Source organism: Rhinopithecus roxellana, chromosome 12 (genome assembly GCF_007565055.1).
Source record: "Rhinopithecus roxellana isolate Shanxi Qingling chromosome 12, ASM756505v1, whole genome shotgun sequence".
NCBI lineage: Eukaryota > Metazoa > Chordata > Mammalia > Primates > Cercopithecidae > Rhinopithecus > Rhinopithecus roxellana.
Genome location: NC_044560.1, coordinates 124,077,736 through 124,094,930, shown reverse-complemented (window position 1 = coordinate 124,094,930; position 17,195 = coordinate 124,077,736). Strand labels below are relative to the sequence as shown.

Genomic DNA, 17,195 nt, shown 5'->3' with positions numbered 1-17,195 from the left:
CATCCCTCCCCACCTTCCTTTCCATTTACTGCTACCCCCTTTTCCACTCCCAACTCGTGGCACTATATAGATACCAGTTACATCTTTATTTTTGTAGTTTTGGACTAGCTTATCAGCCTTTTTAATCTCTACACCATAGGCAATAGAAAGCATACTATCTGGCCGGGTGCGGTGGCTCAAGCCTGTAATCCCAGCACTTTGGGAGGCCGAGACGGGCGGATCACGAGGTCAGGAGATCGAGACCATCCTGGCTAACACGGTGAAACCCCCTCTCTACTAAAAAATACAAAAAAAAAAACTAGACGGGCGCGGTGGCGGGCGCCTGTAGTCCCAGCTACTCGGGAGGCTGAGGCAGGAGAATGGCGTGAACCCGGGAGGCGGAGCTTGCAGTGAGCTGAGATCCGGCCACTGCACTCCAGCCCGGGCGACAGAGTGAGACTCCGTCTCAACCAAAAAAAAAAAAAAAAAGAAAGCATACTATCTGTTCTCTTGTACAAGATATAAGATCTCCTCAAAATTTAAAATATTTTAAAGGACACTACCAAGAAAATAAAAGACAATCCATAGGATGGGAGAAAATATTTGTAAATCATATATCTGGATAAAGGACTTATCTTTAAAATATATAAACTCTTACAGCTTGATAAGATATATAACCCAATTAAAAGACGATGTTTTATTTTTATTTATTTACTTTTTTGAGATGAAATCTCATTCTGTTGCCCAGGCTGGAGTGCAGTGGTGCAATCTCAGTTCACTGCAACCTCCGCCTTCCGGGTTCAAGTGACTCTCCTGCCTCAGCCTCTCTAGTAGCTGGGATTACAGGCGTGCAACACCATGCCCAGCTAATTTTTTGTATTTTTAGTAAAGACGGGGTTTCACCATATTGGTCAGGCTGGTCATCAACTCCTGACCTCAAATGATCCACCTGCCTAGGCCTCCCAAAGTGCTGGGATTACAGGTGTAAGCCACCGCACCCGGCCAAAGACAATTTTTTAAATGCACTATTCTGAGGGAAAAAAAAAGTCCTTCATACCTACTAGAATGGCTATAATTTAAAAAACAACAACCAAAACAAAAAAATAAGCATTGATGAAGATGTGGAGAAACTGGAATCTTTGTACACTGCTGGTGGGTATGTAAAATGGTGCAGCTGTGGAAAATAACTTAGTGGTTCCTTAACAAGTTAAACACAGAATTACCACGTGACTCAGCAATTCCATTTCTATGTACATCCCAAAGAACTGAAAACAGACACAAACAGATACTTGTACACCAATGTTCACTGCAGCATTATTCACAGTAACCAAAGGTGGAAACAACCTAAGTGTCCATCAGCAGTTGAATGGTTAAGCACAATGTGCTGCATACATATAATGGAACATTATTCAGCCATAAAAAGGAAAGAAGTTCTGATACATGCTAACATGGAGGAAGCTTAAAAACATTATGGGCTGGGTGCAGTGGCTCACGCCTATAATCCCAGCAGTTTGGGAGGTCGAGGCAGGTGGATCATAAGGTCAGGAGATGGAGACCACCCTGGCTAACACAGTGAAACTCCTTATCTACTAAAAATACAAAAATTTAGCCGGGCGTGGTGGCATGCGCCTGTAGTCCCAGCTACTTGGGAGGCTGAGGCAGAATCACTTGAACCTGGGAGGCGGAGGTTGCAGTGAGCTGAGATCGTGCCACTGAACTCCAGCCTGGGCAACAAAGCAAGACTCCGTCTCAAACAAACAAACGAAAATTCATGTTATGACCTACCTAAATCATATATAATTATACAGGTAAAGCTTGTGTGTTAAATTAAACATGTAACATTTTCCAACACCAATCAATGACTAACACATTCTGGAAGCTCCAAACAGAAAATGGATACGGAAACAGACTTTTGTGTAGTCCCAAATTAGGCATATTCAATTGCTTGTTGATATAGGATACATTCCAATGGAGAATGGAACCAGCTTATAGGTCTTCTGGAGAAGACTGACGGAAACCAGGTATGGAAGAACATGTTTCACGGGACCCAGTCCCTCAAAGTAAAGGCCTCTGAGACTAGTAAATAACAACTCCTGCTTTTTCCTTTACCAAAGTGATGGTCTGTTAACTTTACGCACCAGGCAGCATAAAACTGTCAACTAACAGTATGTCTGTTACACCTGTTCCCTATTAAAGTTCTAAATGCTCTTATCACATGTTTAGTCTGTAAAAATGTTCTTAATTTGTCAGGTTAAAGCAACTAAAATGTAAGAGCAAACACATTTTCATATAGCAATTGGGCTAAAAGTATTAGCTTTAAGGTAGTAAGAATCAGTGTGACTAGGCCAACATGACACAAAAAATAAGACATCAAAATATATGTGCTGTCTCCATACTCCCAGCAGAGTCCCCACCCTTTCTCTCTGTAACCTGGACAAAAAGTCCCACTACTAGATTGATTTCTCTAATCCTCTGGATTTCAATTCAGAAAGCTACCCATTAAAATACTGCACTCCTATGTGACTTTTGGAGGACTTCAGTGATTACAATCCTTTTGCATTAGCATCTAAACTGGAATGTGGTACAGCAGATTCACAATAGTGCCCTGGGTTTAATTTTTTAAGGGAAACACAGCAATAGTCAATGTGACACTATGTGAACTATCAGCTCAAGACAGTTAATTTTCAACTTAAGATCACAGACCGGGCACGATGGCTCACACCTGTAATCCCAGGACTGTGGGAGGCTGAGACAGCCAGATCACTTGAGGTCAGGTGCTCAAGACCACCCTGGCCAACATGGTAAAACGCTGTCTCTACTAATAATCCAAAAATTAGCCAGGAATGGTGATGGCGCATGCCTGTAGTCCTAGCTACTCGAGAGGCTGAGGCAGGAGAATTGCTTGAACCTGGGAGATGGAGGTTGCAGTGAGCTGAGATTGCACCACTGCACTCCAGCCTGGATGACAGAGTGAGACTCTGTCTCAACAACAACAAAAACCAAAAACAACAACAACAAAAAGATCATAGTACATTCCTTTCAAAGACATCATATCTTTGTGAGGTTGATTCTTTTATGGGTTGTTGCTGTCATAAAAACAAGTACCACAGGAAAATTAATGTAGGACAGGCACAGCAGCTCATGCCTGTAATCTCAGCATTTGGGGAGGCCGAGACAGGAGGACTGCTTGAGGCCAGGAGTTCAAGACCAGCCTGGGCAACATAATGAGACATCTACAAAAATTTTAAACATTAGAGAGGTATGGTGCGATGTGCCTGTAGTCCCAGCTACTCATGAGGCTGAGGTGGGAGGATTGCCTGACTCCAGGAGTTGGCGGCTGCAATGAGCTATGATTGTGCCACTGCACTCCAGCCTGGGCAACAGAGCGAATGAATGAGAGAATGAATGAATGGAACGAAGGAAAAAAGGAAAGAAGGAAAGGAGGAAGGGAAGGAGGGAGGGAAGTAGGGAGGGAGGGAGGGAAGGAGGAAGGGAGGGAGGGAGGAAGAGAGGGAGGGAGGAAGGGAAGGAGGAAAGGAAAGAAAGAAAATAAAAAAAAAATAGGCTGGGCATAGTGGCTCATGCCTATAATTCCAAGAATTTGGGAGGCTGAGGCAGGTGGATCATCTAAGGTCAGGAGTTCAAGACCAGCCTGGCCAACGTGGTGAAACCCGTCTCTACTAAAAATATAAATATTAGCCGGGTATGGTGGCAGGCGCCTGTAATCCCAGTTGTTTGGGAGGCTGAGGCAGGAGAATCACTTGGGGAGGGAAAGGGCAGGTGAGGGGAGGAGAGGGGAGGGGAGAGGAGGGGGAGGCAAACAAACAGGGGCCTGGCACGGTGGCTCATACCTGTAATCCCAGCATTTTGGGAGACCAAGGCAGGCAGATCACCTGAGGTCTGAGGTTCGAGAGCAGCCTGGCCAACATGGCAAAACTCTGTCTCTACTAAAAATATAAAAAGTAGCTGGGCATGGTGGTGTGCACCTGTAGCACCAGTTACTTGGGAGGATGAGGCAGGAGAATCACTTGAACCCAGGAGATGGAGGTTGCAGTGAGCTGAGATAGTGCCACTGCACTTAAGCCTAGGTGCCAGAGTGAGACTCCAACTCAAAAAAAAAAAGAGAAAGAAAAGAGACAGGGAGAGAGAAAGAAAGAAAATTAGTAAGAAATGCAGGTGGAAGTGTCCAATCTGATTCCAATGTATGAGAAACAGTGCCCAACAGGCATATACATTTCATTAGTAAGTGTGGTTACTTAAGAATGAAATTAGGCCGGACGCAGTGGCTCATATCTGTAATCCCAGCACTTTGGGAGGCCGAGGCTGGCAGATCACAAGGTCAGGAATTCCAGACCAGCCTGGCCAACATGGTGAAACCCCATCTTTACTAATAATACAAAAATTAGCCAGGCGTGGTGGTGGGCACCTGTAGTCCCACCTACTCCGGAGGCTGAGGCAGAATCGTTTGAACCCAGGAGGCGGAGGGTGCAGTGAGCCAAGATGGCGCCACTGCGCTCCAGCCTGGGCGACACAGTGAGACTCTGTCTCAAAAAAAAAAGGCCGGGTGTGGTGGCTCACACCTCCACACCTCTAATCCCAGCACTTTGGGAGGCCAAGGTGGGCAGATCGCCTGAGGTCAGGAGTTTGAGAACAGCCTGACCAACATGGTGAATCCCCATTTCTACTAAAAATACAAAATTAGCCGGCATGGTGGCACATGCCTGTAATCCCAGCTACTTAGGAGGCTGAGGCAGGAGAATTGCTTGAACCCGGGAGGTGGAGGTTGCAGTGAGCCAAGATCACGCCATTGCAGTCTAGCTTGGGCGACAAGAGCAAAACTCCACCTCAAAAGAAAAAAAAAAATGAAATGAAATTGCTATTTTTTTCCTCCTAATTTCTATGTATCATTTCTTCAAACAGCTACTTATTTGTTAAAAAATACTTACTAAGTATTGTTTGGAACTCATTACTTACTTAATATAGCTGTTAGGTATTTCTTTTTGCACTAGGGTTTTTATGAAAAAAAAAAAAAACAAAAACAAAAAACTGAGACACTAAGGGCATCATAAACTGAGACCATTTGGGAGTCTTTAAGCTAAGATCTAAAGGATGACTAGGCATTTCAAAAACCATGTAGTAGAATGAAGGCCAGGCGTGGTGGCTCACGCCTGTTATCCCAGCACTTTGGGAGGCCGAGGCAGGCAGATCACCTGAGGTCAGGAGTTTGAGACCAGACTGGCCAACATGGTAAAACCCCATCTCTACTAAAAATACAAAAATTAGCCAGGTGTGGTGGTGGGCACCTGTAATCTCAGCTACTCAGGAGGCTGAGGCAGGAGAATCGCTTGAACCCAGGGAGTGGAGGTTGCAGTGAACCGTGACTGTGCCACTGCACTCCAGCCTAGATGACAGAGTGAGACTCCATCTCAAAAAAAAAAAAAAAAAAGAAAAGAAAAGGAAAAAAAAATTACAGTTAAACTTTAATATCTGCAAAGTTCTTTCATATCTGTTTGCATTCAAGGGAGTGTTTTTTGTGTCAGCCTCACTTATGTCAGTTTACTCTCTCACACTTTACTCAGAATTAAATCCTCCAGTAACCCTATACAAGGATAACTGCTTTGAGCGTTTTCCATCTCCCAGCTGCTTCTTTCCCACTGTCCTTCAAAATTGAGCTCATACACATCACCTCCTCTGGGAAGCCCTCCCTGACTCATTAAACTGAAATTTAGATGTCCCCTCCCTTACCTAAATGGTATATTTGGTATATTTATATCATAGGATTTATCATTCTATCCTGTAGCCATTACCAATTAATTTCCTTGTTTCCTCACTACATTGTAAACTTTTGGCAGCAGGGTCTATCGTCTTTTTTTTTTTTTTTAAGACATGGTCATGCCCAGGCTGAAGCACCGTGGCATGATCATGACTTATTGCAGCCTTGACTTCTCATGCTCAGGTGATTCTCCCACCTAAGCCTCCCAAGTACCTGGGACCACAGGCACGCACCACCAGGCCTGCTAATTTTTTGTAGAGATGGGCTTTTCATATGTTTCCCAGGCTGGTCTTGAACTCCTTGGCTCAAGTGATTCTTGCACCGTGGCTTCCCAAAGTGCTGGGATTACAGGCATGAGCCACTGCAACTGGTCAATCTGTGCCTTCTTACTCAGTTCAACAACCAATATCACAGTGCCTGGCTCTCAAAAAAATGTTTTCTGAATAAATGACAAGTACAGGGAAGTTTATATGTATGTATGTATGTATGTGTGTATATACATATATATATATATATATATATATACTTTTTACTTTGAGACGGAGTCTCACTGTTGCCCAGGCTGGAGTGCAATGGCGTGTGGTCTCAGCTCACTACAACATCCTCCTCCCAGGTTCAAGCGATTTTCCTGCCTCAGCCTCCAGAGTAGCTGGGATTACAGCCTCCTGATCCACCCGCCTTGGCCTCCCAAAGTGCTGGGATTACAGGCATTAGCCACCGTGCCACGCCAGGAAAATATTTTTTAAAAATATACACAGGATCGGGCATGGTGGCTCACACCTGTAATCCCAGCACTTTGGAAGGCCGAGGCAGGCGGATCACTTGAGGTCTGGAGTTCAAGACCAGCCTGGCCAACATGGTGAAACCCCATCTCTACTAAAAATACAAAAATTAACCGGGTGTGGTGGCACACGCCTGTAATCTCAGCTACTTGGGAAGTGGAGGCACAGGAATCTTCTGAATCCGGGAGGCGGAGGTTGTAGTGGGCCGAGATCACGACATTGCACTCCAGCCTGGGTGACAGAGCGAGACTCTGTCTCAAAAAAAAAAAAAAAACATACACACAGGTAATTATGCCATTTCACTTTAAAAAAAGAATTGCCACGCACAGTGGCTCATGCCTGTAATCCTAGCACTTTGAGAGGCTCAGGCGGGTGAATCACAAAGCCAGGAGTTCGAGACCAACCTGACCAATATGGTGAAACCCTGTCTCTACTAAAAATACAAAAATTAGCTGGGCATGGTGGTAAGTGCCAGTAATCCCAGCTACTTGGGAGGCTGAGGCAGGAGAATCTCTTGAACCTGGGAGGCGGCGGCTGCAGTGAGCCGATATGGTACCACTGCACTCCAGCCTGGGCAACACAGTGAGATCCTGTCTCAAAAAAAAAAAAAAAAAAGAAAGAACAGGAAAAAATAAAGGAATTTATTCTCAAAAACCTTAGAAAACAGATTAACAAATTTGTAAAAATTAAAATAATCATCCAAGCTGATATTCATATACTTTTGATAGAAATATAATAACTATAATGTTTGTGATGGTTAATTTTTGGTGCCAACTGGACTGGATTAAGGGATACCCAGATAGCTGGTAAACATTATCATCTGTGAGGGTGTTTCTGGAAGAGATTACTATTTGAAGCAGTTGAGTGAGTACCAGCCTGGGCAACACAGTGAGACCTCGTCTTTACAAAAAATAATTAGCTAGGCCAGGCTAATTGGGAGGTCGAGGTGGGCAGATCACCTGAGGTCAAGAGTTCAAGACCAGCCTGGCCAACATGGTGAAACCCTGTCTCTACTAAAAATACAAAAATTAGCCAGGTGTGGTGGTGGGTGCTAATATTATCCCAGCTACTTGGGAGGCTGAGACAGGAGAATCGCTTAAACCCGGGAGGCGGAGGTTGCAGTGAGCCAAGATCACACCACTGCACTCTAGCCTGGGTGGCAGAGCAAGACTCCATCTCAAAAAAATAAAATAGGCCGGGCGCGGTGGCTCAAGCCTGTAATCCCAGCACTTTGGGAGGCCGAGACGGGCAGATCACGAGGTCAGGAGATCAAGACCATCCTGACTAACACGGTGAAACCCCGTCTCTACTAAAAAATACAAAAAACTAGCTGGGCAAGGTGGCGGGTGCCTATAGTCCCAGCTACTCGGGAGGCTGAGGCAGGAGAATGGCATAAACCCGGGAGGCGGAGCTTGCAGTGAGCTGATATCTGGCCACTGCAGTCCAGCCTGGGAGACAGAGCGAGACTCCGTCTCAAAAAAATAATAAATAAAAAATAAAATAAAATAAAATAAAAAATAATTAGCCAGGTCTGGTGGTGTGAGCCTGTAATCCCAGCTACTCTGAAGGATAAGGCAGGAGGATTGCTTGAGCCAAGTGGCTGCAGTAAATGGTGATGGAGCCACTATACTCCAGCCTGGGGGACTGTCCCAAAAAAATAAAAATTGGCCAGGATCAGTTGTTCACACCTGTAATCCCAGCACTTTGGGAGACTGAGGTGTGGATCACGAGGTCAGGAGATCAAGACCATCCTGGCTAACACGATGAAACCCTGTCTCTACTAAAAATACAAAAAAATTAGCTGGGCGTAATCCCAGCTACTCGGGAAGCTGAGGCATTAGAATTGCTTGAACCTGGGAGGCCAAGGTTGCAGTGAGCTGAGATCACACCAGTGCACACCAACCCGGGCAACACAGCAAGGCTCTATCTAAATAAATAAATGAATAATAATATATAAAAATAAAAATCTTAAAGTAGACTGTATTAGTCCATCCTCACACTGCTATAAAGAAATACCTAATAAAACACTGTCACTACTAAAAACACAAAAATTAGCCAGGTGTAGTAGCACACACCTGTAATCTCAGCTACTTGGGAAGCTGAGGCAAGAGAATCTCTTGAACCTGGAAGACAGAGGTTGCAGTGAGACAAGATCGTGCCAAGGTTCTCTAGCCTGGGTGACAGACTGAGTGAGCCTCTGTCTCAAAAAAACAAACAAACAAAAACACAAAGGAATTAAATCTATAGGTAAAGAACTGAAAGGATATCCATGATACAGTCAGCAAAAAATACAATAATCTCACTTGAAGGTAAAAAATATAAATATTTGCATTTTGTTCACAAGAACATTGAGAAAGAGATGGGGAGGCAGTTCATAAGAAGCAGTTACTACTGGTGACCTCAGAATTAGAAAAGATGTAACTTTTCCCAGTGGGCATGTATTACTCTTATAACTTAAAATGGAAAGGCAAAAAACAAAAGTTTTCAAAATTAAGGGCAGTAAATAATCTGAAGATCTTCTCCCCTCCTCCAAGTTCTTAACAAAAATCCCATGTCACAAGCACCCTTAATGAAACAGTGGTGCTTCTGAAGAGTCAAGTATTCCGTGGACCACCTCTTTTACAGATAAACTTTCTTGAAAAAGAAAAAATTTGCTGGGCACAGTGGCTCACGTCTGTAATCCCAACACTTTGGGAGGCTGAGGAAGGCGGATCATCTGAGGTCAGGAGTTCGAGACCAGCCTGACCAACATGGAGAAACCCCGTTTCTACTAAAAATAAAAAATTAGCCAGGCATGGTGGCACATGCCTGTACCCCAACTACTCAGGAGGCTGAGGCAGGAGAACCGCTTGAACCCAGGAGGTGGAGGTTGAGGTGAGCCAAGATCGTGCCACTGCACTCTAGCCCGGGCAACAAGAGCGAGTGAAACGCTGCCTCAAAAGAAAAAAAATTATTATTCCACCAAAAGGAAAGAAGCCTATTCTTAAACACTGGACCTTAATATCCAGTGGATTTTCCTATCTACTAGTTTCTTCTAAATGCTGCTCTGTTTGAGAATTTGTAATGAGGAGCTTGGAAATCTCAGCAGATTTTCACAACCATATCATTTATTCATTCATTGAGAGTAAACAAAAGTGATACATGAGAAATATGAGGAAAACAGGCTGGGTACGGTGGCTCATGTCTGCAATCCCAGTACTTTGCAGACTGAGGTGGGAGGATCGTTTGAACCCAGGAGTTTGAGACTAGCCTGTGCAACATAGGGAGACCCCATCTCTACAAAATAAAAAAAAATTAGCTAGACATGGTGGCATGCACCTGTAGATCTAGTAACTTGGGAGGCTGAGGTGGAGAGATCAGTTGAGCCTGGGAGGTTGAGGCTGCAGTGAGAATGGGCCACGATTGTGCCACTGCACTGCAGCCTGGGCAACAGAGGGAGAGCTAGTTGCAAACAAATAAATAAGAAGGAAGGAAGGAAGGAAGGAAGGAAGGAAGGAAGGAAGGAGGGAAGGAGGGAAGGAGGGAAGGAGGGAAGGAGGGAAGGAGGGAAGGAGGGAAGGAGGGAAGGAGGGAAGGAGGGAAAGAGGGAGGGAGGGAGGGAGGGAGGGAGGAAAGAAAGAAGGAAATCAGCCAGGTGCATTGGCTCACGCTTGTAATCCCAGCACTTTGGGAGGCCGAGGTAGGCAGATTACCTGAGGTCAGGAGTTTGAGACCAGCCTGGCCATTATGGTGAAACCCCATCTCTACTAAAAATACAAAAATTATCCGGGCATTGTGGTGGGCGCCTGTAATTCCTGCTACTCAGGAGGCTGAGGCAGGAGAATCGCTTGAACCCAGGAGGCGGAGGTTGCAGTGAGCCGAGATCACGCCACTGCACTCCAGTCTAGGCGACAGAGTAACGCTCCGTCTAAAAAAAAAAAGAAAAGAAAGAAAAAAAGAAAAAGAAAAGGAAGAAAGAAAAAAAAATCAGAGGAAGACATTCGAACACTTCTGGTTCTGAAAATGGGAGAGCCAACTGCCACTGGAGCGCCCTCTGGGGATCAAATTTTTTAAAATTTTACATCTTCAGGACAAACAATACACTCTATGAATTCAATCTATTCAACTTATAATTCAGTAAGTGCTTAATAGGCAGTTACTATGTGTCAGGCACAATGTTCAACACTGGGGACACAAAGATAAATGAAATCAAGTTTCTGATTTATATATGCTTAAAGTCAATTATCATCCAAAACTTTTTCTAAGTGCAGTAAGTAGGATGGCCAGGAAAAGTTAAGAGTTATCCACACAGGCCTTAGAGGAAGTTGATACAGATGATAAAATGCTTTCTAGGTGAGGCCAGGCACAACGGCTCCTGCCTGTAATCTCAGCACTTTAGGAAGCTGAGGCAGGTGGATCACCTGAGGTCAGAAGATCGAGGCCAGCCTGGCCAACATGGCGAAACCCCATCTCTACTAAAAATACAAAAATTAGCTGGGCATGGTGGCATGTGTCTGTAGTCCCAGCTACTCTGGAGGCTGAGGCAGGAGAATCTCTTGAACCTAGGAGGCAGAGGTTACAGTGAGCCGGGGTCACACCACTGTACTTCAGTCTGGGCAACAGAGTGAGAACCTCTCTTAAAAAAAAAAAAAATTTTCTGGGCGCCACAGAAAGTCATTTGGCATGGTTATAAGCTTTAGTCATAATTTGTTTATGTAAGCAAAATGTTCACAATCTTTAAAAGAGAAGTTTAAATATTTCTTCCAACTAATGCATGTAAAATTGTGGTTATTTTCAAATATAAATTTAGGTTACATTGACGTAATTTCATTTGGGCCAAAACAACAAATATAAATAAAGCTTAATTTTAAAAATTCAAGAATAACACAGTATTCCCATCATGATTTTATAAATAAATTACTGCACAATAATTCCACTCTGGAAACTTAACTCTAAGTATCACATTGATTTAGAAAATAGCTCACTTTCAAAAACAAATTAGGTATTAGAGGATACAGATTTACAAACAATCAGAAAATAAATTCTCCTTCAAGTCTGGGTATTTGGTGAAAAAGAAGGAAAAAGAAAGAACGGGAGGGAGGGAGGGAGGGAGGGAAGGAAGGAAGGAAGGAAGGAAGGAAGGAAGGAAGGCAGGCAGGCAGGCAGGCAGGCAGGCAGGCAGGCAGGCAGGCAAAACTGAAAAATATCAGTACAAATAAATGTGCAAAATCAATCCCAAAACCTCTTTCCAATCTTTCCTTCCCAGTACAGAACACTTTCAGAAGATACTGTATCAGACTTGCCTTTACCTTCTCTAGGTCTCCAGCAGCAATCTGCAGAGCAGAAGTCACCTCCAGAGAAAAAATACCAGATTCCCTCTAACAACACCCACTTCACTAATTTCAGTGCCTTAGAGAGCAAGATATCCTAAGGGTTTTTGGTTTTCTCTTTTTCTTCTCTTCCTGTTAACTGAATATCCTAAGATTCTGTAGCTAGGACTCAAATATGTACTTATGGCAGGCTGAGTTGGAAATCAACATACTAAAGTAACAATTTCAGGTGCCCTGTGAGCTACATTAGCTTCGACCAGATTAACTGGAGAATTTAACGTGGATTTATATAATTTTTTCCCTACAGGAAAAAAGCTCCAAAAATTGCATTATTTTGGAATTTAGTTTATAATTGCCTGTATAATAAAATATTGAGTCAAAACAAAGAGATTCACAAAGGAAAAAAACAACATACCACTGACTTCACTAACAATAGATATTCCAGTGTCTGTCTAGCCAGCTCGAGAATAGCAACTGCTAAATTATAAACTATTTGGAATTAGTTGACTGACAGCTTGATAAAGTTTATGGCAACTAGACTCAAGAGAAGACATTTTCATTAAAGAAGATAACGGTTGAAAACCGTTTAAGGTCATATAATTGTTGAAATCTTAATAATATAACACATTACAGAACATATCTCCTCATGGAATCTTGTAACTGATAATTAACAAGTTTAAAATATTATTTGCCATTACCGAACAGAATAAAGAATAATTGTAGAATGTATAGATTATTATTATTATTATTATTTTGAAACAGAGTCTCACTCTTTCGCCCAGGCTGGAGTGCAGCGGTGCGATCTTGGCTCACTGCAAGTTCCGCCTCCTGGGTTCAGGTCATTCTCCTGCCTCAGCCTCCCGAGTAGCTGGGACTACAGGTGCCCCCCACCACGCCCAGCTAATTTTTGTATTTTCAATAGAGACGGGGTTTCACCTTGTTAGCCAGGATGGTCTCGATCTCCTGACCTTGTGATCCGCCTGCTTCAGCCTCTCAAAGTGCTGAGATTACAGGCGTGAATCACCACGCCTGGCCCAGAATGTGTAGATTATTTTTTAACCGGTATAGTAGTATGAGTAGACATTTTAAAGGCATATTATGATTCAGAAATAGCATACTGTATTTAAATGCATTCAAATACAACATGCATAAAGTAATTTAAAAGAAAAATACTACTATGCAATAAAAATAACCAGTCCAGGCATAGTGGCTCATGCCTATAATGCCAACACTTTGAGAAGCCAAGGCAGTAGGATCCCTTGAGTCCGGGAGTTCAAGACCGGCCTGGGCAATATAGTGAGACCTCGTTTCTACAAAACCCTAAAAAAAAAAGTTAGCAGAGAGTGGTGGTGCACACTTGTCATCCCAGCTACTAGGGAGACTGAGGTGAGAGGATGGTTTGAGCCCAGGAGGCAGAGGTTGGAGTGGGTCAAGATGGCGCCACTGCACTCCGGCCTGGGTGACAGAGAGAGACTCGATCTCAAAACAAACAACAACAACAAAACCCACCAATAAAAATAACCAATATAATAACATCAGGAAGTTTAAAGTGGAGGTAATAAGATCAGAAGTTTAATGGAGAAAAAAAAATTTGCATCTGTCTCTGTGTGCCAGATATTTTACCTCATTTAATATTCACAAATACCACACAAAATAGGCATTTCTATTTTTTCCCTTTTCACAGAGGAACTCAAACTAAAGGTAACAATATCTCTGGGCCTAGTGAAACAGTAAATGGCAGAGTCAGGGTTTGAACCCATACCTCGTTGATGCTAAAGTCTTTGCCCCTTCCCGTATCATGCTATTTAAGAGAGATCACATATATTAAACAAAAATTTGAAATCACTCCCATTTTTCACTTCTTTTATTTATTTATTTCTAAGACGGAGTCTCACTCTGTCGCCCAGGCTGGAGTGCAGTGGCCAGGCTCTTTACTTTTTAAAAGACAACTGACAAGGCCGGGCATGGTGGTTCAAGCCTGTAATCCCAGCACTTTGGGAGACCGAGGTGGGTGGATCACCTGAGGTCAGGAGTTCGAGACTAACCTGACCAACATGGTGAAACCTTGTCTCTACTAAAAATGCAAAAAAAATATTAGCAGAGCATGGTGGCTGTGCCTGTAATCCCAGCTACTCAGGAGGCTGAGGCAGGAAAATCACTTGAACCTGGGAGGCGGAAGTGGCAGTGAGCCGAGATCTCACTACTGCACTCCAGCCTGGTGACAGGGTGAGACTCTGTCTCAAAAACAAAAACAAAACAAAACAGAAAAAACAACAAAAGAAAGTAAAGAGAACAAACAAAATTCTTTTAAAGAGGATGTAAATGTTATGTATTTTTTTAGTTGGACTAGTTCCACTTTGACACCTAAAAATGATCAATTTTTTTTTTTTGAGACGGAGTTTCGCTTTGTCGCCCAGATTGGAGTTCAGTGGCCCCATCTCTGCTTACTGCAACCTCCGCCTTCCGGTTTCAAGCGATTCTCCTGCCTCAGCCTAAGGAGTAGTTGGGATTACACGCGCCTGCCACCACGCCAGGCTAATTTTTGTAGTTTTAGTAGAGATGAGGTTTCGCCATGTTAGCCAGGCTGGTCTCGAACTCCTGACCTCGTGATCCGCCAGCCTCGGCCTCCCAAAGTGCTGGGATTACAAGAGTGAGTCACCGCGCCCGGCAAAATGATCAATATTTATAAATACATCTGTACAACACACAATGACTTGTTGAACTCATCTAACTTTCTCTGGATGCTATTTAGGGAATAAAATACAGGACAGGAGTTGATTGTTATGAACATATAAGGAGAGAAGCAAAAGCCCAATGCTAATATTGGCCATATCCTAGAAGAGGAGAAAATTAGAAGTTCTAGGTCAAAAAAACTTTTGCTGGTTACAGAGTTTCAGGGCGATTTCACTAGAGGCCACCAATGGTCGCCTCTTCTGTTCCTAGATATGTTGTTTTCCTTCTTTTCCAAGCATTCCCCAGATTGTCCACGAAGGCTTTTTTTTTCACAAGTGTCAGTGCAGCTAACCAACCATATATCAGGCCCAAAAATTGTTAAAAGAATTGAACTGGTAACCTGTCTTAAAGCAAAAGAAAAAAAAGTAACAGGATTTTACAGTTGGCAGGTGTTTTATATCCTGAGAAAATCTGGGTTCAGAGACTCTTTTTACTGTATTACAAGGGCTAAATGAGGCTGGGAGAGAGGAAGTGACCGAGGGCCGAGCGTGAGCTGGCAGCAGGGCCAAAGGTTTAAGCTTGATCTCAGAACTGCACTCTCGGCTTTCCCCATCCCCGTCCCGGGCCCAGCCTCAGGGCTGGCCCCGCCCTAAAGCTTGCGGGGACTGGGCTCGAGATCGCCAGCCGCAGCCCACAGCACGCCTAAAATAACACCTCGCCCCACGGGGCTCCTTTCTACGGTAAAGACAGGTTAGGTGACAGTGCGGAGTTTAGAGAACCAGAAGGAAGGCACGGAGAAGAAAAATAGGTCTCCCCTTCCGGCAACTGCGGGCGCACACGGCCTCTAACCCAAATCCGCGCTCCTGCTGCTTTAACTCACCACACAATCAGCTACGTGCTAACCTCTGCGCGCTGGGGGACCCCCAAAGGTTGGCCTCCGGGATCCCTCTCCCAGCCCACTCTAGAGACGAATCTGGTCCCCAAAATGTAAAAAAAGAAGGGGCGCAGGAACAAAGCGACCCCGAACGGCGCCCCCCAAGGCTGGCGGGCGCGGACTACGAGTCCCGGCATGCCGCGCGCCGGCGGCCCTCGGCCACCGCCACGCGGGCAGCGCGGTGGCCGCCGGGACTCGTAGTCTGCGGCCCGGCGACTCCGGGGGGGCGGACCAGGGGCGGCGGGACAGGCCGGCCCGCGTCGCGTCAAGCCCCAAGGAGCCCGCCGGCTGCCCGAGCCTCACCTCGACGATGCGGGCGCACTGGGTCCCCTTGCCGGCGCCGGGGCCGCCGAGGACGAACACTACCAGCGGCTTCATGAGACGGGGAGGGCAGAAGAGAATCGGCTGGCGGGTCTGCAGCAGGAAGCTAAGGCCCAGGACGTGGAGCAGTCGGCTGCGGCAGCGGCTCAGCATACACGGCTCCTCGGCCGGACGCTGAGGGAGCTGACAGCGGCCGGCGAGGCGCGGGGCGGGGCGGGGAGGGGCGGCGGTGGGAGAAAGGGGCGGGCTGAGCCGGCGCCCGCCGCGGCCCCGCCGCCCGTGGCCGCCCAGGCGTCCGCGGCGCGGTCGGAAGGGGAGGAGCTTCGCGCGGCTGCTGCGTCTCGGAGACACTCTTGCAGTTCGCGCCAGCTTTCCTCCACCCCTTAGGTGATTATTAGCGCTTTCTGACCGCAGATATTTTATCCTGCGCCCCCAAGTGTCTGTTGCTGACCCGGAGGCTGGGACGTGATCCGCGGGAGAGCAAAACCCATTGTCTCTGCTCGCAAGGAGTTTCCATTCCAGCCAGTGAGGTACGCGGAGGTAGCCAGTGTGAATGAGTGAACACCAGTACATACAAACGGCAGTACGATTTTGAAGAAATAACAAGTAGGACATAAGATGGCCAGGGTCGCCAGAGAAGGCTTCAGAAGAGGTGACATTCAAGCCAAGACAAAAGGATAGAAAAGAGCGAAACCAGGCAAACACCAGGATAGACTGTCCCACAGAGAAAAGCATGTGCAAAAAATCTAAGTTGGCTTCGCATGTTAGAGCAGCTGAAGGAAGGCCTGGCTGGGCGCGGTGGCTCACTCCTGTAATCCCAGCACTTTGGGAGGCTGAGGCAGGAGGATCGCTCGAGCCCAGGAGTTCGAAACCAGCCTGGACAAAATGACGAGACCCTGCCTCGACCAAAAAGTTAAAAGCCGGGCTCCGTGACCCGTGCCTGTGATCGCACCACTGCACTAGGTGAAAGTGAGACTGCTTCAAAAAAAAAAGAAAAAGAAAAAGAAAAAAGGCAGTGACAGTGAGACCAGGGCTGAGTTAAGTGAGGGGAGAATGGAAGGTGAAAAGTTGAGAAAGTGAGGTCGGTGGCAGATCAGGACTTTTGGTTATGGAAAGGAATTTGGGCTGTATTCTAACTGCAATGGAAGCCCTTCAACTCCGTTCGCTTGCCCCCTTCATTAGGGAAGAATCTTGAGGGAGAGAAGAAAAGGAGAAGTTCAAGAACCGAGCCTTGGTGAATACAGGCCTTTAAAAGGCCCTCTGGCCGGCCGGGCGCGGTGGCTCAAGCCTGTAATCCCAGCACTTTGGGAGGCCGAGACGGGCGGATCACGAGGTCAGGAGATCGAGACCATCCTGGCTAACACGGTGAAACCCCGTCTCTACTAAAAAATACAAAAACTAGCCGGGCGAGGTGGCGGGCGCCT

General features: G+C 45.5%; 1 protein-coding gene across 1 annotated transcript in view; it reads right to left on the bottom strand.

Annotated features, from left to right (window-relative positions):
• CMPK1 (cytidine/uridine monophosphate kinase 1) overlaps positions 1–16,080 on the bottom strand; it is a 43,815-nt gene extending 27,735 nt beyond the window's left edge. Inside the window, exon 1 of the mRNA XM_010356880.2 lies at positions 15,754–16,080. Within this exon, the coding sequence (XP_010355182.1) occupies positions 15,754–15,924 (171 nt within the window). The 5' untranslated portion in view covers positions 15,925–16,080. The remainder of the gene's footprint in view (positions 1–15,753) is intronic.
• Positions 16,081–17,195: the final 1,115 nt, after the last annotated feature.